At 35.9% G+C, this 16,211-nt stretch overlaps 1 protein-coding gene across 12 annotated transcripts in view; it reads right to left on the bottom strand.

The window, feature by feature from the left end:
* Nucleotides 1-23: 23 nt before the first annotated feature.
* The window catches only part of LOC108972734 (insulin-like growth factor-binding protein complex acid labile subunit), a 168,807-nt gene continuing 152,619 nt past the window's right edge, over nt 24-16,211 (bottom strand). For all 12 annotated transcript variants that reach the window (XM_018939478.1, XM_018939481.1, XM_018939477.1 and 9 more), the window contains one exon: nt 24-1,868. In XM_018939478.1, the coding sequence (XP_018795023.1) occupies nt 41-1,768 (1,728 nt within the window). In that variant the 5' untranslated portion in view covers nt 1,769-1,868 and the 3' untranslated portion in view covers nt 24-40. The remainder of the gene's footprint in view (nt 1,869-16,211) is intronic.

Genomic DNA, 16,211 nt, shown 5'->3' with positions numbered 1-16,211 from the left:
TACCCCAACCTCGATGTGGAGGTGGGGGTGGTGCTTCTAGCTATAGTTCGGTAACTGGTATTGGCCGGGAGCCCATATACGGCTGCGTCTGTTGCATATTGTAGCCGACGCTGTTGGTGAACTGCATTGTTGGTTGTATGCTGAGGCTGCAAGGGTGTTGCTGCCGCGTCATGTACTCTTCATCTGAGCAAGTCTTCTGGTACTCGCGCTCCTTACGTCCCAATGCCGAATTGCCCCTACCGCCTTTCAGTGTTTCGCGTATGCGTCGCCGACAGCCATAAATCAGCAACGACAAACCGGTTATGATGGCGGTTGTAACAACAACAACCACTATGATCATGGCCTGTTGCTTTGTGTCACTATGTGAACAGCCTAGCATGGCCGGCGATAGTTGTGCTAGTGGTTCTCTACGCATGGGTTCCGGGTATACGCACATCACGTCGATGAGCCTGTCGGTGGTAGAGTTCTTCGATACGAGCAAATTACGCAGCCACAACACTTGACAATCGCAGACGATCGGATTGTCGGAGAGGTCGAGTGTTTGTAGGTCGGTCCATGGCACGAGTCCCTCGGCAATCGTGTGCAAGTCATTTTCTTTGAGTATGACGTGACGCAGGTGTGGCAGTCCTCCCAGAGCGTTCTCTTGTACTTCCTGCAACATCTTGTTGGATGATAAATTCAAATGTTCCAGATTGGTGTTGGCACTAAAAGCGCCATTTTGCACGCTACGCAACCGCTGGGCGCCTGTAATTTCCAGTTTACGTAACTGTTTCAGTCCACCGAAGGCGCCGCTTGCAATCACCTCAAAATCATTCTGTCCCAACAAAAGTTCCTCTAGTCGCTCCAAGTGGCTCAGCGCATTTGTCGGTACCACGTGTAGGCGATTGTCAGCCAGATCTAAGTACCGCAAGCCCTCCAAACCTTTCAATGCTTCGGCGGATATGTTATGCAAACCAGCACCACGTAAGTCCAAGCGTGTTAACCCTTTGAGATCTATAAAAGCTTTCGCTTGTATAGACGTAAATGAGTTGGTGCCCAAATAAAGCTCAGCTAAATTGGGCATTGCTTGGAATATGCTAGGCGCCGGTACTGTAGTCAATGTATTATCGTCGAGATAGAGTGTACGTAGATTCATCAAACCATCAAACGCGTGCGGATCGATACGATTTATACGATTTTGTCCCAAATTTAATTCCGCCAGTTTGGACATTTTCGCAAAGGTTCCCTGTTCGAGCTCGGCCAGCAGATTACCACGCAAATTGAGCACCGTTAATGCGGCCAAGCCCACAAATGTCATATTGCTGATCTGACCGATTTTATTTTGATTCAAATGCAGCTCTTGCAGCTTGCGTTGAAATTGGAATGTGCGCATCGGCAGTGTGACCAAGTCATTGTAGGAGAGGTCCAGGAACAAAAGCTCAGCATAGAATTGCAGCGATGAGTCTATGGTCTTGATTTTATTGCTTTGTATCACCAAGCGTTGTATGAAGGGATTCAGTGTTATTGGCAGCACATCGAGTGCGCCTTCACCGCACTTCACCACCAAAGTGTCATCATCACACTGACAGCTGCTGGGGCAATTCGCCAACGCATTTGTGGCCGGCACTAATATCGCGAGTGCGCACAGGCAACTAAGGAGTATGTACATATGTACTCGCTGTTGGTAAGGAGCTGCTGCAGCACTAAACCGGATTTGTGATTTCGTCATCGACATTTTCGAATTCGTTCTTTGAGATTTATTTAGTTTGTATCGGTTATTAGCTAACATGCGTTCTATTCTTGTGCGTTATGGTTCGCTTACGTCAAGCTCTTCGACTCGTATTTCGTTTATTACGAAACGTCATTCGAAGATTTGGTCCGGTTTACAACTACAATGAGAAGAATAATAGCAGAGGTTAGTGGAATACTTTTTTTGCCATATATATATTTTTATTTTCTACTGTGTGTATGATGTTACTTTTAAGAATATTGTATATACATATAAAGTTTTATAAATAAATTATAATTGGAATGAAATGCACTATGACCCAAAATGAATGCAAGATTTAAATTTGTCGCCATTTATGTAGTAAAGTGTTGACAACCCTAAACAAGAAACAGGTCAACAGCTGACAATTTAAACTTAACAAACATGTTCTATACGACAGAAGATTTTGTGTTCATTATTCAACAATATTTGAAAAATAATGACAGCTTGGCGAACGCAGTTTGAAAATTCATAAAAAATATGGCCTGAACAGTAATTTAGCTTCGTCAGCTATGGAGATTAATTGTAACTAATTATAACCTGAATAATTGAATACTTTCTTATGTTAATAAATCTTAGATATTTCTAAACAGCTGACTTCGGTTATTTCAAGAAAATATATAACTGACTCTAAATTTCATTTTCCTTTTACCACTGCTCTTATGTATATTCAAATTCACTAAAGTCAGTCGACATCGTGGTACGTGGCATACTTCTTATATTCTTATGTCACATTGTGAGAATGGACGAAATCGGACAACAACCACGCCTACTTTCCATATAAGAGATTTTTAAATTCCACTTCAGTCGTTCAGTTTCCAATACACAAATCAAGAAGCAAATAATAAAACGGAATAAAACTTTGCATGAATACTGTCTTTAGTGTGTGTGCCACCTTAATACCAAAAATTGTGTAAATCCAATAAAAATTGGTAAAGTCTCTAGGTACCCAATATTTAGACCCCGGTACGACTTTGATCGAAAATGCTGGTCAATGTGTGATATATTTAACTGAAATTATTGGATAATCCTGCTTTTATAATAGTATGTTCGTATGTCAAAAATTGATAGAATCGGACCAATACTTCCTATCTCCCCCATATACTTAATATTATATAAAGATTTTTGAACTTCCGTGTGCTTTGTACCGCATATATCAGCCAATATGTGAGTTATATGATATCAATGTAAATAAGAGAGCATGTTTTACTCATAACAGTATAGCTTTGGGCCTAAACTAGATAGCGACAACTAGTCAAAAACAAAACTATATAACCAATACCAGAATTTTCGAACGTCCGACTGACTTTACTATATACGATTGGTTTTACACCTTAAAGTATTCCTCTGGCTTAGATTCTTGCAAGTTGCAAGAGCATAAAATGTTCAGTTGCACCCAAAATTAGCCCTTCCTTACTGTTTTGTTATTAAAATGAAGTGGCAACGTTATATAATATCTCCGTATTGTATGGCATAAGTTTTTAAATTACAAAAAGGTTATTAAGTGAGGAAACCTTTCTCGTTATATCCCTTTAATTTTTATACTCTCACAACATAACGGTTGTTTGTAAGTCCTAAAACTAAAAGAGTCAGATATAGGGTTATATATACCAAAATGATCAGGGTGACGAGTAGAGTTGAAATCCGGATGTCTGTCTGTCCGTCCGTCCGTGCAAACTGTAACTTGAGTAAAAATTGAGATATCATGATGAAACTTGGACACGTATTTCTTGGCTCCATAAGAAGGTTAAGTTCGAAGATGGGCAAAATCGGCCCACTGCCACGCCCACAAAATGGCGAAAACCGAAAACCTATAAAGTGTCATAACTAAGCCATAAATAAAGATATTAAAGTGAAATTTGGCAAAAAGGATCTCATTAGGGAGGGGCATATTTGGCCGTAATTTTTTGGAAAAGTGGGCGTGGCCCCGCCCCCTACTAAGTTTTTTGTACATATCTTGGAAATACTACTACTACTACTATGGCTATGTCAACCAAACTCTATAGAGTCGTTTCCTTTATATACAGCTCACAAATGGAAGAAATCGGATAATAACCACGCCCACCTCCCATTATGTTGAAAATCACTAAAAGTGTGTTAACCGACTAACGAAAAACGTCAAARACACTAAATTTYAYRGAAGAAATGGCAGAAGGAAGCTGCACCCAGGCTTTTTTTAAAAATTGAAAATGGACGTGACGCCGCCCACTTATGGACCAAAAGCCATATCTCAGGAAGTACTCGACCGATTTCAATCGAATTCGGTATGTAATATTTTCTTAACACCCTGATGACATGTACGAAATATGGGTGAAATCGGTTCACAACCACGCCTTCTTCCAATATAACGCTATTTTGAACTCCATCTGATGCCTTCTCTGTATAATATATACATTAGGAACCAATGATGATAGCGGAATAGAACTTTACACAAATACGGTATTTGAGCTGAGGTATCCCTTGTGGAAAAATTGTCGTGATCGGACTATAACTTTTCAATGCAATTAAAATAAATGAAAATACAATTCAATACTCAAAGTACACAAATTGCTCTAATCTAATTAATTTACAGCTAAATAAAAAAATATGTAAATGACGGATAATGAAATCTCGATTATCACTTTATCATGCGAGAGTATAAAATGTTCGGTGACACCCGAACTTAGCCCTTTCTTACTTGTTTTTTCTAAAGATAATAGTTTTTTCGTTTTATAAACATTATCAAACTTTAGTGGCAAGTCCATAGAAGTATGTTACATATTTTGATTAATTGTTTTGTGACGTGTAACTTAAAAACTGCGTTAACCTTCTTTTTCAATTAAAATGTTTTATGAAGTTTTTTCTAGATTATTAGATAATTGGTCTACATATTTGTTTTCTAAAATTTGTGGCAACTCCATAAAAATATCTTCTTAATTTAGTTTGATTAATTTACTTTGTATCCGTACTGTATTTTTTAAGTTTTAAAAACTTAAAATTGGAATAAGTATGGCAACCGCACTTCTGATTATAACTAATTTCAATTAATTGAAACAGAAAGGTCGGATAAGTAATTGGAGTTTCTTCTGTTTTGCTTCCGTTCGGCGCCTACACGCTTCCCAGGTTAAAAGCGTACCTTATATCAAACAGTTTCTTAAAGAAGAATGTAAAGAAATTCAGAAAAAGGTTAAAGGTCATGCTAAAATTTAAAAAAGGCCTTTAGTGACTACCATACACACGACCCTTAAGCCTGGAGCAAGTATTTACTTTTTATGCGTAAGCATGTGCGTAAATGGATGTTTTAAACTGATGGTATCCTTCCGCATTGAATGCATGCCGTCGCATAGGTGGCTTGTGTGGCAACGTACGCCTCGCCTTAAGGCGTTTCCTATATACATATGTATGTATACGTCGGTGTATGTAGATGCTATGCTCTGCCAGCTCAATCATTTTTGCATGCTTTTATGCGGATATCTTTTAACTTTTCTTTTTATTATGTAAATGCGGGAGCAACACCCAGGAGCGTTGTTCGCCTGCATGATGGAGAGATATGGACAAAAAAAAAGTCTGAGAGAGAGTTTTCTTAACAAAAGAAAAGGCATATTTACTTTTCTGCTTATATGTTTGTAGGTGTATGCGATCAGTCTCTGCGGTCTGACCACAAAAAATAATCATTATCATACTTTTGCCATAACCAACTTGTTGGACGTGCATACACAGAGCATTTGTAGGTTAAAATTTCGCCGCATAAAGAGTGGTATAAAGGATACGAACACACACATACACACACAAATATAATAATTTGGGCACGCACATACGCCTCTCGGGTAAATTTATGGGACCGTTTACCGGAAGGAAGAAATTTTCCTCATATCAGTTTACATTTTAAAATGACGACAACCTTTTCTCCTTTCTTTCACCTACCCAATTCACTCTCTTTCTGCTGGTTTTCCTTTAGGTTGCCAAGCAGTCAGTCAACTGCCTATCTTCTCAGCGCTTACTTACTTCTTCTTCATGTCAGTTCGCCGCCTTCGTGCATTCGTTCATGCGTTCAATTCCATTGTTTATGCTCTCTTTCCCTATTTCCCCGCTACTGAGCCAATTGCCGTGATAGCAGCAAACAGTTTTTATGACACTCCATAACCAACAAGCCGAATGATGTGTGGCTTTTTACTGCGGCATTTTGTGACGCATATCAAAGGGTGTGCTAAATGCAGACACGTGCATACATACATATATAAGTGTAGCCGTAGATATGAGCAATTGCGTTGTTTTGCTTCAAAATTACTTTGCAAAATAACTTTACAACCGCTTATACCACTTCTACTCACACTTACACCGATTGGGGGTTTCTCGGATGGGCGTCTGTCACAACAAGTGAACGATAAAATAAGAGCGCAACATACTAAAAAAGTAAACAAATAATGACAGACAAACCGACAATAGATAACAGAGAAAAGTTTTGTGTTAAGAGATGAGTGGCGGCAATATAATTTTACTCGACCTCAAGGCTTTAAATTGTTTATATAAACGATGGTATATATACTTACACATTCATACATGATATGACATAAATTTCTTCATCAAAATGAGGTATACGGTGATTAAAATGTTGTGGATTTCACAAAAGAGTGAGAATACCGTTAAATGTGGGTTGATTTAGCAGTATAATAAAGTTTTCCATGAGATACAAGAATCTATCATACATTCCTAAAGTCTTTTTTTAAGAAATTTTAAACAATTTTAAATACGTTCCGATATATAATGAGACAAAATGAAAACATCATTCATTGCAACTTCATTTTTAAGCGATAATCCAAATACTGCAATATATACTTTGATATTTTACTTTTCAAATAATCCTAACAACCATAAATTACTATCAATTATCTGCTGCCTTAAACCATGTGACAGCTTTGCTCAACTACATATCCTATATATTATAACGAATGATCCAAGTAGAGATACTCTTTAAGTAGCATTTTTTAACAGATCACGCGTGAGTCGTGTCAATCTGTCATATTATTTTTGTGCAGTATTTTTTGGCATTTCGTTATGGAAAGACTTACGTCTGAACAGCGTTTTCAGCTTGTTCAACTTTACTTCAAAAATTTATGTTTTGTAAAGAATATGTTTCGCGTGCTTCGTTCGATTTATGGTCAACATAATAGAAGAGCTTAATATACCCAGACCTACATTCATTACTGGACAACATTCGACCGAGTAGACCACATCGATTACACAGTGAAGATAATATATATAGCCTTAGCTGAGAGTGTAAACGATGATCGTGGAAAGTCGATTCGACGCCGTTCGCTTCGTTCCAAAAAGTTTCGAAGTTTTCAAGCCAAATTTTGTTCAGCGATGAGGCCCATTTCGAGCTCAATGAGTATGTAAAGAGCAACGACAGCTGCCATTGCATTAAAAAAAAAACTTTTTGTTTCACGGTCACTTCTCAAACATCGCATCAATCAATGGATTTATTGAGAGAACACTTCGGTGAACAGATGATTTCACTTTTTGGGCCGTTCGATTCCTTCGAGATCGTATGATATCTGCCCGTTAGGCTGTTTCCTGTGGGGATATGTAAAGCTTGAAGTCTATGCGAACAATACCGCTTCGATTCAGGACTTGGAGCAAAACACCAAGCGTCTCATTTGCAAGTAGATTTATATGTAAATATATATTGATGTGTAAATATAATTTTTAAAAATTTTAAATTTTCCGATATTGATCGAGCTTTCTTAAAAACCCCTTTGTTACAATTTAACATTTGTAGTTATTTTTTCAGAATTTTTCCTTTCATTTCTATTATTCCCAAACATCCAGTTTAGTCTTAAAAATTTGAACTGCAATTTTCAGCAAATTTTGTAAATTCCATTTCACTTTCGGCGTTCCCCAACCGATCGACGCTTTGTCTTAATATTCAAGAAACCGCCCACTTTTTATGTATACAAAGCTTTGCATTGTTGTTGCTGATAGTGTTGTCACAACACTTTGCTCGGCTAGCCCCGACTACGTTCGTTTGCACTTTTAACCCTCCTCCGAAGGCAACATTTTATTTGCGAACGACTCAGATGCATGTCTTGTTGTTGTAAATGCTTGCTTCTAGGTGTTTTTGGCTATGTGTGGAGGAAGTGCGTAAAAAGGAAATTGCTGTAAAAAAGGCAAATATGAAAGCAACTTTTCCAGACAATATTCCAACCTCTGTTTATTTACACTATGTGTATATGTTTGTGCGTTGTTGTGATGTTATTTATTATGTAAAAGTTGTATGAATGAAGATGTGTCTAGATAACAAACAACAACAAATTTAAATTGCTAAAAAGCTGCTGTGGGAGCAAATGTTCAAATAAATCCTATACACAGGTTAAAGCGACGGAAGGGAATTTTCCGAGCTTATATTGTATGTATGTATGCATGTGTTTATATATGCATGTGTGTGTGAGTGTGGCATAAAAATGGCAAAGAGGCAGTAAGTAAAGGATAAGCAACCGCCTGCTGAAAGAGCTATTGCCGGGTGTAGCATGTTGACGATGAGGCGACACAAAAGCAAATATAGACGGAGTACAAGCAAATTCCGTTACAAACGTGTTAGCGGCAAGTGAATGCAGTGATTCGACGTTTTGTTGGCACATGTAAGTCTATACATAAACAAAATATAGTTAAGAAAATGGCAGCATGAATACACCTTAGCGGGCGCATGATAAGCATTTTTTATATACAGGCATTGCAAATCAAGTTAGTATGCCACTTAGTGGAGTCAACATAACGTAGGGCATGATCAATGAATGACATAGTCAGTTATGCTTTCGAAAAACTGCGTATGTGACCGTTGATAACATTTTAGATATTGAAACACAAACATTTTTGAGCTCAAAATTGAGTTTTTACTTATATATGAAAATAGATAAATATATATGTATATACATATATACATATATGTACATATTTTTATTTATAGAATCGAATAAATTCACGTCTTAGCGGCACACGAAATGAAACCAAAAACCACAAAAAATGTGAAAAAATTAGTAAAATTATGGTTACTTTTAAGTATATGCATACTAATAGCCCCAAAAAGTTTGGAAAGATATACATATAGTATTCACCTCTCCCTAGTAATAACAAAAAACCAAAGTGAAAATTTCAGTCCAATTCGTAAATAATGAAAAATACACGCAGGCAAATGGTGATAAGGGTATACACACAATTTGTAAAATTGTAATAATATAAGTAAACAACAATGCGTGAAAATAATTTCCATTGCATGTCGGCAGGTTACTCATACGCTCCATACCTCAGTGCATATTTGCTGTAGTGGAATAGTTCGTACAAAGAAATAAATTTATTTTGAATAGTTCTTGATATTTCTATAATTTTTGCTTTGAAAAAAAGTAAAGTCTTACAACAAGAACAATATGTAAATATATTAATACAAGCGTAAAAATCCTGGTAATTTTAAATAGTTTTTTGTAATATTCTTACATAAATACCCTGTCAAGAGAGTATTGGGAATTCTTCACTTCCCCCTCTTGAAGACAACAAAACAAATTCGACGCGTGAGCTGAGGTGCAGCAACCACACAGGTTGACAGATCGTGCTAATTTTTGGCATCATAATTAAGGACAGTTCTACCAAACTAATTTAAGTAAAGATTTAAAGTAAGTAATCCCGGTACTATTTTGTTTACGTAAAAAACTATAAATACAAAGATAGAACTCTTAAGATGTTAACTTTGAAATTATAATAAGGTGATTTTTATGAACTTCTCGTACACTATTTCGGACATTTTAGGCTGATTTTCTTTTATTTGTGAATATTTAAAAGTTTCTGTCTAAATTTAGTTCAAATTATATATTTTCATATGTATAAGTAAATGTTGTCTATACTTACCCTAGGCGTAAAGAACACAATGCATACATCAATATAATCTACAGAAAACAAACATAGATCACATTCTTCTACCAATCAGTGAACTCTACAACCTTTAGGCGTATATTCATACAAAAGAGCACATGTCTCACCTATACAAGTGATAGAGTAAAGTGATAAACCAAGATATGCTAAAATAATATCTAATATTTTTCGTATTAGGTCTTCAGAAGTAAAACTTAGATTGAGAAATGTATTAACTATTACCCTTAAATTAGAGTACTGTAATAGAAAAACATAATTGTGCAAGTATGTAACTTTATTTCATAAGTCATTTTCAACATGCTTTATTGCATTTTCGTTTTAATATTTCATTTAAATCCATGATCCTAGGCGCTGCACTTATCTCGGGCCAAGAGTATGTGTTATTTCAAGGTTTCTTGGTATAAATATATTATTATACCCTGAACAGGGTATATTAAGTCTGTCACGAAGTTTGTAACACACAGAAGGAGGGGTCGGAGACCCTATAAAGTCCGTCTGTCTGTATATATACGAACTAGTCCCTCAGTTTTTAAGATATGCTTTTGATATTTGAAATCTGGATTACTAATCCAGTAATTATATAATCTCCAAAAAAATTGTTCAGAACGGATTATTATGGCATATAGTTTCCATAAAAACTAAACAACAGAAATGCACCTGTGAAGGGTTGCACCGAAGCTAACGTTTTTACTTGTTTTCTAATGATTTTGTGGACATCGAGTTTGGTTTTCTTTATCTCAAAATTTGTTACAAGTTCAAAAATTCTAATATCTTAAAAAATTACTTTTAATTTTCCTTTCTCTTATTTTAATTTTATAAACAGATCTCGGTGGCTGTTCCTAATATATATTATGATTGGTTAAGAACTACCTAGTAATTTGTGTGGCATAAAATCATAAAACTGCAGGAAAGTTGGCTATGCTCATTTCTAATTTTTGTTTTAGGTTTATCATTTGTATTATTTACAGTTCCACTCACAACACGGCATAGAAAAGTGACTTGATTATTGGATAGTTTTGATAGACAGTTTTACGCGCAATATTTGGAATAATTAATTTTTCAAAATTTCTTTCCAAATTCCTTTGGTATTTGAAGATATTATATGATGGCCTGGAGAAATCTCTGAAAAAACATTTTTTTACATGTTCTCCGGACGTAACTCCATACTAATCCCCCAACGCATTATAATTGTGTTTATATATAGACAACTGTCTTAAGAACTCTTCTTAATATCGTTGCACAAATTTCTGTTGAATATTCTATATCCTTCTGCACCCAAACATAATGCACCTTCCTCCCAATAGCATTTCAAATTCTGCGACAATTGTAACTGATTGCAAAACTACAACCCGTTTTGCGACTCTCCTCACCTCCACGACTGACGAAATTACATTGCTGAGCATTTTATTTATCTGCCAATTCTATCTAAGCGCAATAATAGATTGCGAGCAATAATTTTTACGCTTTCGTTGCGAAAAAATATCAACAGTTGCTAACGAAACACTAAAAATAATAGTTGTAATGCGCTATGCAACAACAGCAAAAAGTATAATGCTCCAACTGAGGAAATTTATCTATCTTTTTGCAGCGAAGCAATCCATTTTCAAGACTTTAGAGTTGCATTAGAGTTATAGTTGTGCTTGTTGTTGTAAGTACAAACATGCTGTTTTTGTTCAGTAAGAGAAGGCGTTGAGAATACCAGCAAATGCTACAGCAAAAGCGATTTGCTATTCAAGTTCAACATTTGTCTAGCTGGCTGTTGATGCAACAACAATTCCTGCATTTCGTGAATTTATATACGTACGCATGTTCCTTTTTGCGATTTTCTTTACTCATTTCAAATAACTCTTTGGCAAAGTTTGCGCTGGAATTGTTGGTGCACTGCAAAGTTGAGCGAATGCTGCCATTTGAAGCTCTGTATGTGGGTACGTGGGTGTGTGTCTATATTACAAAATCTTACAAAAATACATGTATAAGTTAGCATGCTGTAGTATATGGGTTTCTCAATATCTTTGTGATGAAATGCATGCCATGTGTTCGCTGCACATGTTGCTTGATGCCACATCGCAATTTCTCAAAATTGTTGCTGCAAGCTTAGTTGTTGCCTGCTTAAATTCATCAACAATTTTTTACAGCTAGAAATTTTAACAAATTGCGAATTTCTTTGCGTTTTCTTCAAATTTTCTAACTCTTTTCACTTCTTTCCCAAATTCACTTACATTTCTATTACTTAAACGCAAGCTCCCTACCAACCTCCTTAATATAAATTTCTGCCCAGTTTCCGAACCTATAAACGTATATAATATTTTTTGTGCCTAACTCATTACTTATCAAACTCAAATTGCCACAAAAAAGCCGAAATTGTCTTTATCTTACACGCAAACATAATAACAATTTCGTTGTCGACATCTAGGCGCATATAAAGTTATTTTAGCACTTTGGTAAATAAAACAGCAAAATCAAACCTTCAAATAACATTTTAAAATGTGTGTTTGCTTTGGGCAAATATTTCCTTTTTATTACTTATTATACTCATATTATTTGTTTATTTGTCAAGATAATTTCCATTGGCTCGAAGCCCCTTAGGGTATTAAATCGAGCACCATTACAAAACAATTTAAATGCAAATTTTTTCAATAAATGCTATCTCCTGTGTTTCGAGTCTTTATATATTTTGAGGACAAACATCGATTTGATTATTGGGAGGGAAGAGAGAGGGAGCAAACGGTTAAGTATGAGAAGTATAGGAGACTATGTCAAATACGTAGTATCTGATTATCGAGCTTGGTATCATTCGATATTTGATATTAGATACGAGGTGTTCTGTAACCGTGTCCGAGTGGAATGGACGGCTGCTTCGGCAGAGAATATGTTACGTTCCGTAGATTCAGCAAAATTCCGCAATACACTTCGTAATTCACACAATGCACTATTAAAAGTTGTCTTCTCCAATAGCTCTCAGCCACCGGCAAATGCAATTGAAAAATAAATTTGAATTTATTTCATTACTCACAATTCAGTTCCATCCCAAATTTTTCTCATTACAAGTTCTATTTAATTTTCGTAACTCCAGCAGCTTTAGTTTGTGCCGCACCCAAAATGTGTTTAAATATGGTGACGCGGAGAGAGGGATGCGCACGAGCGAACTTTACACCAAACTCTTGTTTATCGCATGAATACCCTTTGCGGAAAATTATATATGGAAGCGGCTACTGATATTTAAGCCTGCACTTGTAGTAGATAAAGCAATTTTTAGCTGTTTGAACAAACTGCGAAAGTTTGGAAAATGCATAAAATCAGAAACAATCATTTATTTTGCAATTTCATTTGGATGCCAAAAGGCAGCAAACAAAAACGCTAAGCCAAAAAACTCAATGGAAACAAAAAGAAGAAGTCAACACTCCTGAAACCAAAATAACCACGAAGAGGTGGGAAGCAGTTGACGGACACTCTTGTGTTCCGTCGAATGTACAAAAAAGTTTCTGGCAGTTTTTCAAACTAAAATAGTTCAAGCAGTAAATGAGCAAGCGAAATGGGAGTCAGAGTTAGAACGGTGTGGCAGTTTAAAGCTTCTGGAATGAAGAGTAGGTAAAGTTGAAAAAATATCTAATACTCTAGCGCTAGAATTTTAAACGGTAATATATCATAAAATTTCTGCGTTGCATTCATACAATATATGGAGAGAACTCTCTCAAAAAGGACAATGGGGGGAAATTAATACTTTGGATATTGCTGCAAGGCAGTTAGACTAGTCCTTCTTATTTTTTGATCGGACTTAGATAAAATATTTGAAAATATTTTTTATTTCACAATATTTGTAAATTTCAGTGAAGTGTTAATTGTATGGAGAAGTCCGCGAATATTTTTATTTTCTCTGCAGAGCAAATAAAAAATAATGAACTGCAGCCACCAAGCTCAGTTGATGATACCAAAAACCGTCTGGCTACATGACTAATAAAATGCAGACACACATTCACACTTTTGCGCAATATGCAGTCAGCAGACACAACAACCGGCAAATGAGTGCTACTAACAGAACAGCCACAAAAAATAACAGCAACAATAATATCAAGTACAGCTGCCACTGCTGGTGACTAGTAGCGGCTTGTTAGCCAACTCCAACTGTAGTTCACTGGCAATGACGTTGTCCATAAACCACTCAACTGGCATAGCCAGGCAATATGGCCAAAGTTAGTTGGCAGTAAAGCGCCGAGAGGCATATTAACACAAACGCCTTCAAAAATGCGCGTTTAATGTAGCTAAACACAAATGTTTTCATATGTGTGCGCTTGTGAGTGTTTTTATATGCGTACTAACGGTATGCGCGCACTTAACAGCAAACATTTCCATATATCAAAAAATAGAATAGCATGAAAATAAAAAAGACAACATTCCGACATTTCTGACCATTTGAATCATCAAGCAGCCGCAAATAACTTTTAGTTACTCTCCGCACGCTGCCTTCAGTCACTTTGCGGGTTTTTTGTTTGGTAGCATGTGAGAAAAGCTAAGCAACGTCTCAGTCTGCTGCACTCTTCATTGTACCTCAAATGCTTGGTGGCAGAGCCAACTTCTTTTCCTATCCTTTCCACTCACAATCCAACAACTTTACGACCTGCGCTCGCCTGGAAACCTACCAAGTGAGCGCTAACCATTTAGAGCTGCTCAAATATTTACTGTGGTTTATACTACGTTTTACTTTTATTGCTTTATTGCAATGTTTTTACTTATTTAATATCGTAAGAAATGGAAGAATGAAGAATAACATAAAAAAGTTTCAAGTATTGCCCAAAGGATGAGCATAAGTCAAGTTAAGGTCTAGTCAACGAACTTTACTTAATATTACTTCACTTGCCAATACTATACATATATGCGCTTGAATACCCATATTTGTTTCTCTTTCAACTAACTCGTTGGTCCCTGTGCGTCATAAAAGTGACACAGAGCAATCAGTTTAATGCCGCTATGGAAATGCTTCTTGGTTTTAGTATTTGCATTATAGGGATAACTGTCTGCCGCCAGTTTTGCTATAATTTCAACACAGGGTGGTATTTGCGCTTAGTAAGCGCGAGAGTGATGTAGCTGGAGCAAACCTTATGGTCGCATAGATCATCTGAAAAGTCTAGATTATAGTGATGTGCGAGTCGTAAAGTTTATTGCAATGCTACTTAGATATTATCGTTCATATAAAATATTAATATTTAATGAGAAAGAATAATAAAAACTAAATATGTATATTAGCATTAAAACGAAATACCCCAAAGGTTTACTAAATCATTTAACTACTAATAACTTAGTTAGAAAAGAAAAAGATAATCTGTAATGATGTTGTTGTTATTTGGTCCATTCAACCAAATTATACTTAGAGGAAAGGTAGGTCTGTCATTACCGAGTACCCAGTCATCTAATGGTAGGTTCAGGTGAAGAGGCGGTCTCTAACAATTCATTGTAGACTGTTGTAGTTTTTTTTTAAGTGTGACACTTTCAAAAAAAATGTTTATTTGCAAAGTTAGCTTATATTTCTATAAAAAACCTGTGAAATCGGGAAGGTGGTATCTTGAATAGAATTGGATGGCAGCGTTCTAAAAAGCGACCGCTAGGAGGTGCAAACATACATACATATATATAAGTGAAACTTTAAACGCGTTTTTCTCGAAACGACATTTTTTAAAATTGTTGGCGCCATAATTCAACGACAAATTGACCGATCGACTTAAAAATAAAACTGGGTATTTTTCATTACATTTCCTATACAATGGCCTACTTTTGATTGGTTAAAAATTGTAAATTTAGCATTAAAAAAACGCCAATCTTTTACCTAAACAAAAACGATTTTTTTTCAAAATTACGCCATTTTGTTAATTTTCGACATGTTTCAAAGATCGTAAATCATTGTATAGGAAATATCTTTAAGTTTAATAAACTTTTAAAATTTTTTTGTTTCAGCTACTCATTCGGCCGGAATTATGCCAGCAGTTGGGGCACTTTTTTTCCACCTCCGAAGACAGCCCATAACTCCGCTATTTAAAAAAAAAATTTTTTTTAAATAAAGCCGAAAGTATACCTTATTATGTTCAAAGAGGTTCAAAACATTCAATCGCCTTCTTTCTCTTAAAAAAAATTCACTAAAATCGCCTAATTTTTCATCCGCCACACTGGTATAGCCCCTTAAAGCGAAGACAAGTTTCTCATCACCCTTTTAGCCCCAGTAAGCACATAAATCCGAAAAGGCAACAAAGACAACACGTTTTCAAAAATATTTTTTAATGAAGCTCATGAAGAAATTTAGGGTAATATTTTGTTTCATGAGTAGCTTTCGGAACTGAGTTTCATCGAGAGAGAGAGCATCGTTTTAGAGTTTTTACTCACCCAAGAAAATTTCAAGTCCATGTACACTCTTTAGGATCATAAACCGCCCATCACGATGCAACAATAAATTACACCGTTTTTTTTAGAAATGTTCTTAATGTGACGGTCATTTGAATTGAACTTTTACGTTTTAACGCTGACGATAGATAATACCTTATATTTCATATTTTTCGGAAAAATACTCTGATATCACGCT

Source organism: Bactrocera latifrons, unplaced genomic scaffold (genome assembly GCF_001853355.1).
Source record: "Bactrocera latifrons isolate USDA-ARS-PBARC rearing strain unplaced genomic scaffold, ASM185335v1 scaffold_42, whole genome shotgun sequence".
In the NCBI taxonomy this organism is placed as follows: Eukaryota; Metazoa; Arthropoda; class Insecta; order Diptera; family Tephritidae; genus Bactrocera; species Bactrocera latifrons.
Note: the sequence above shows the minus strand (reverse complement) of the source record. Positions and strands in the feature narration are given on the sequence as shown.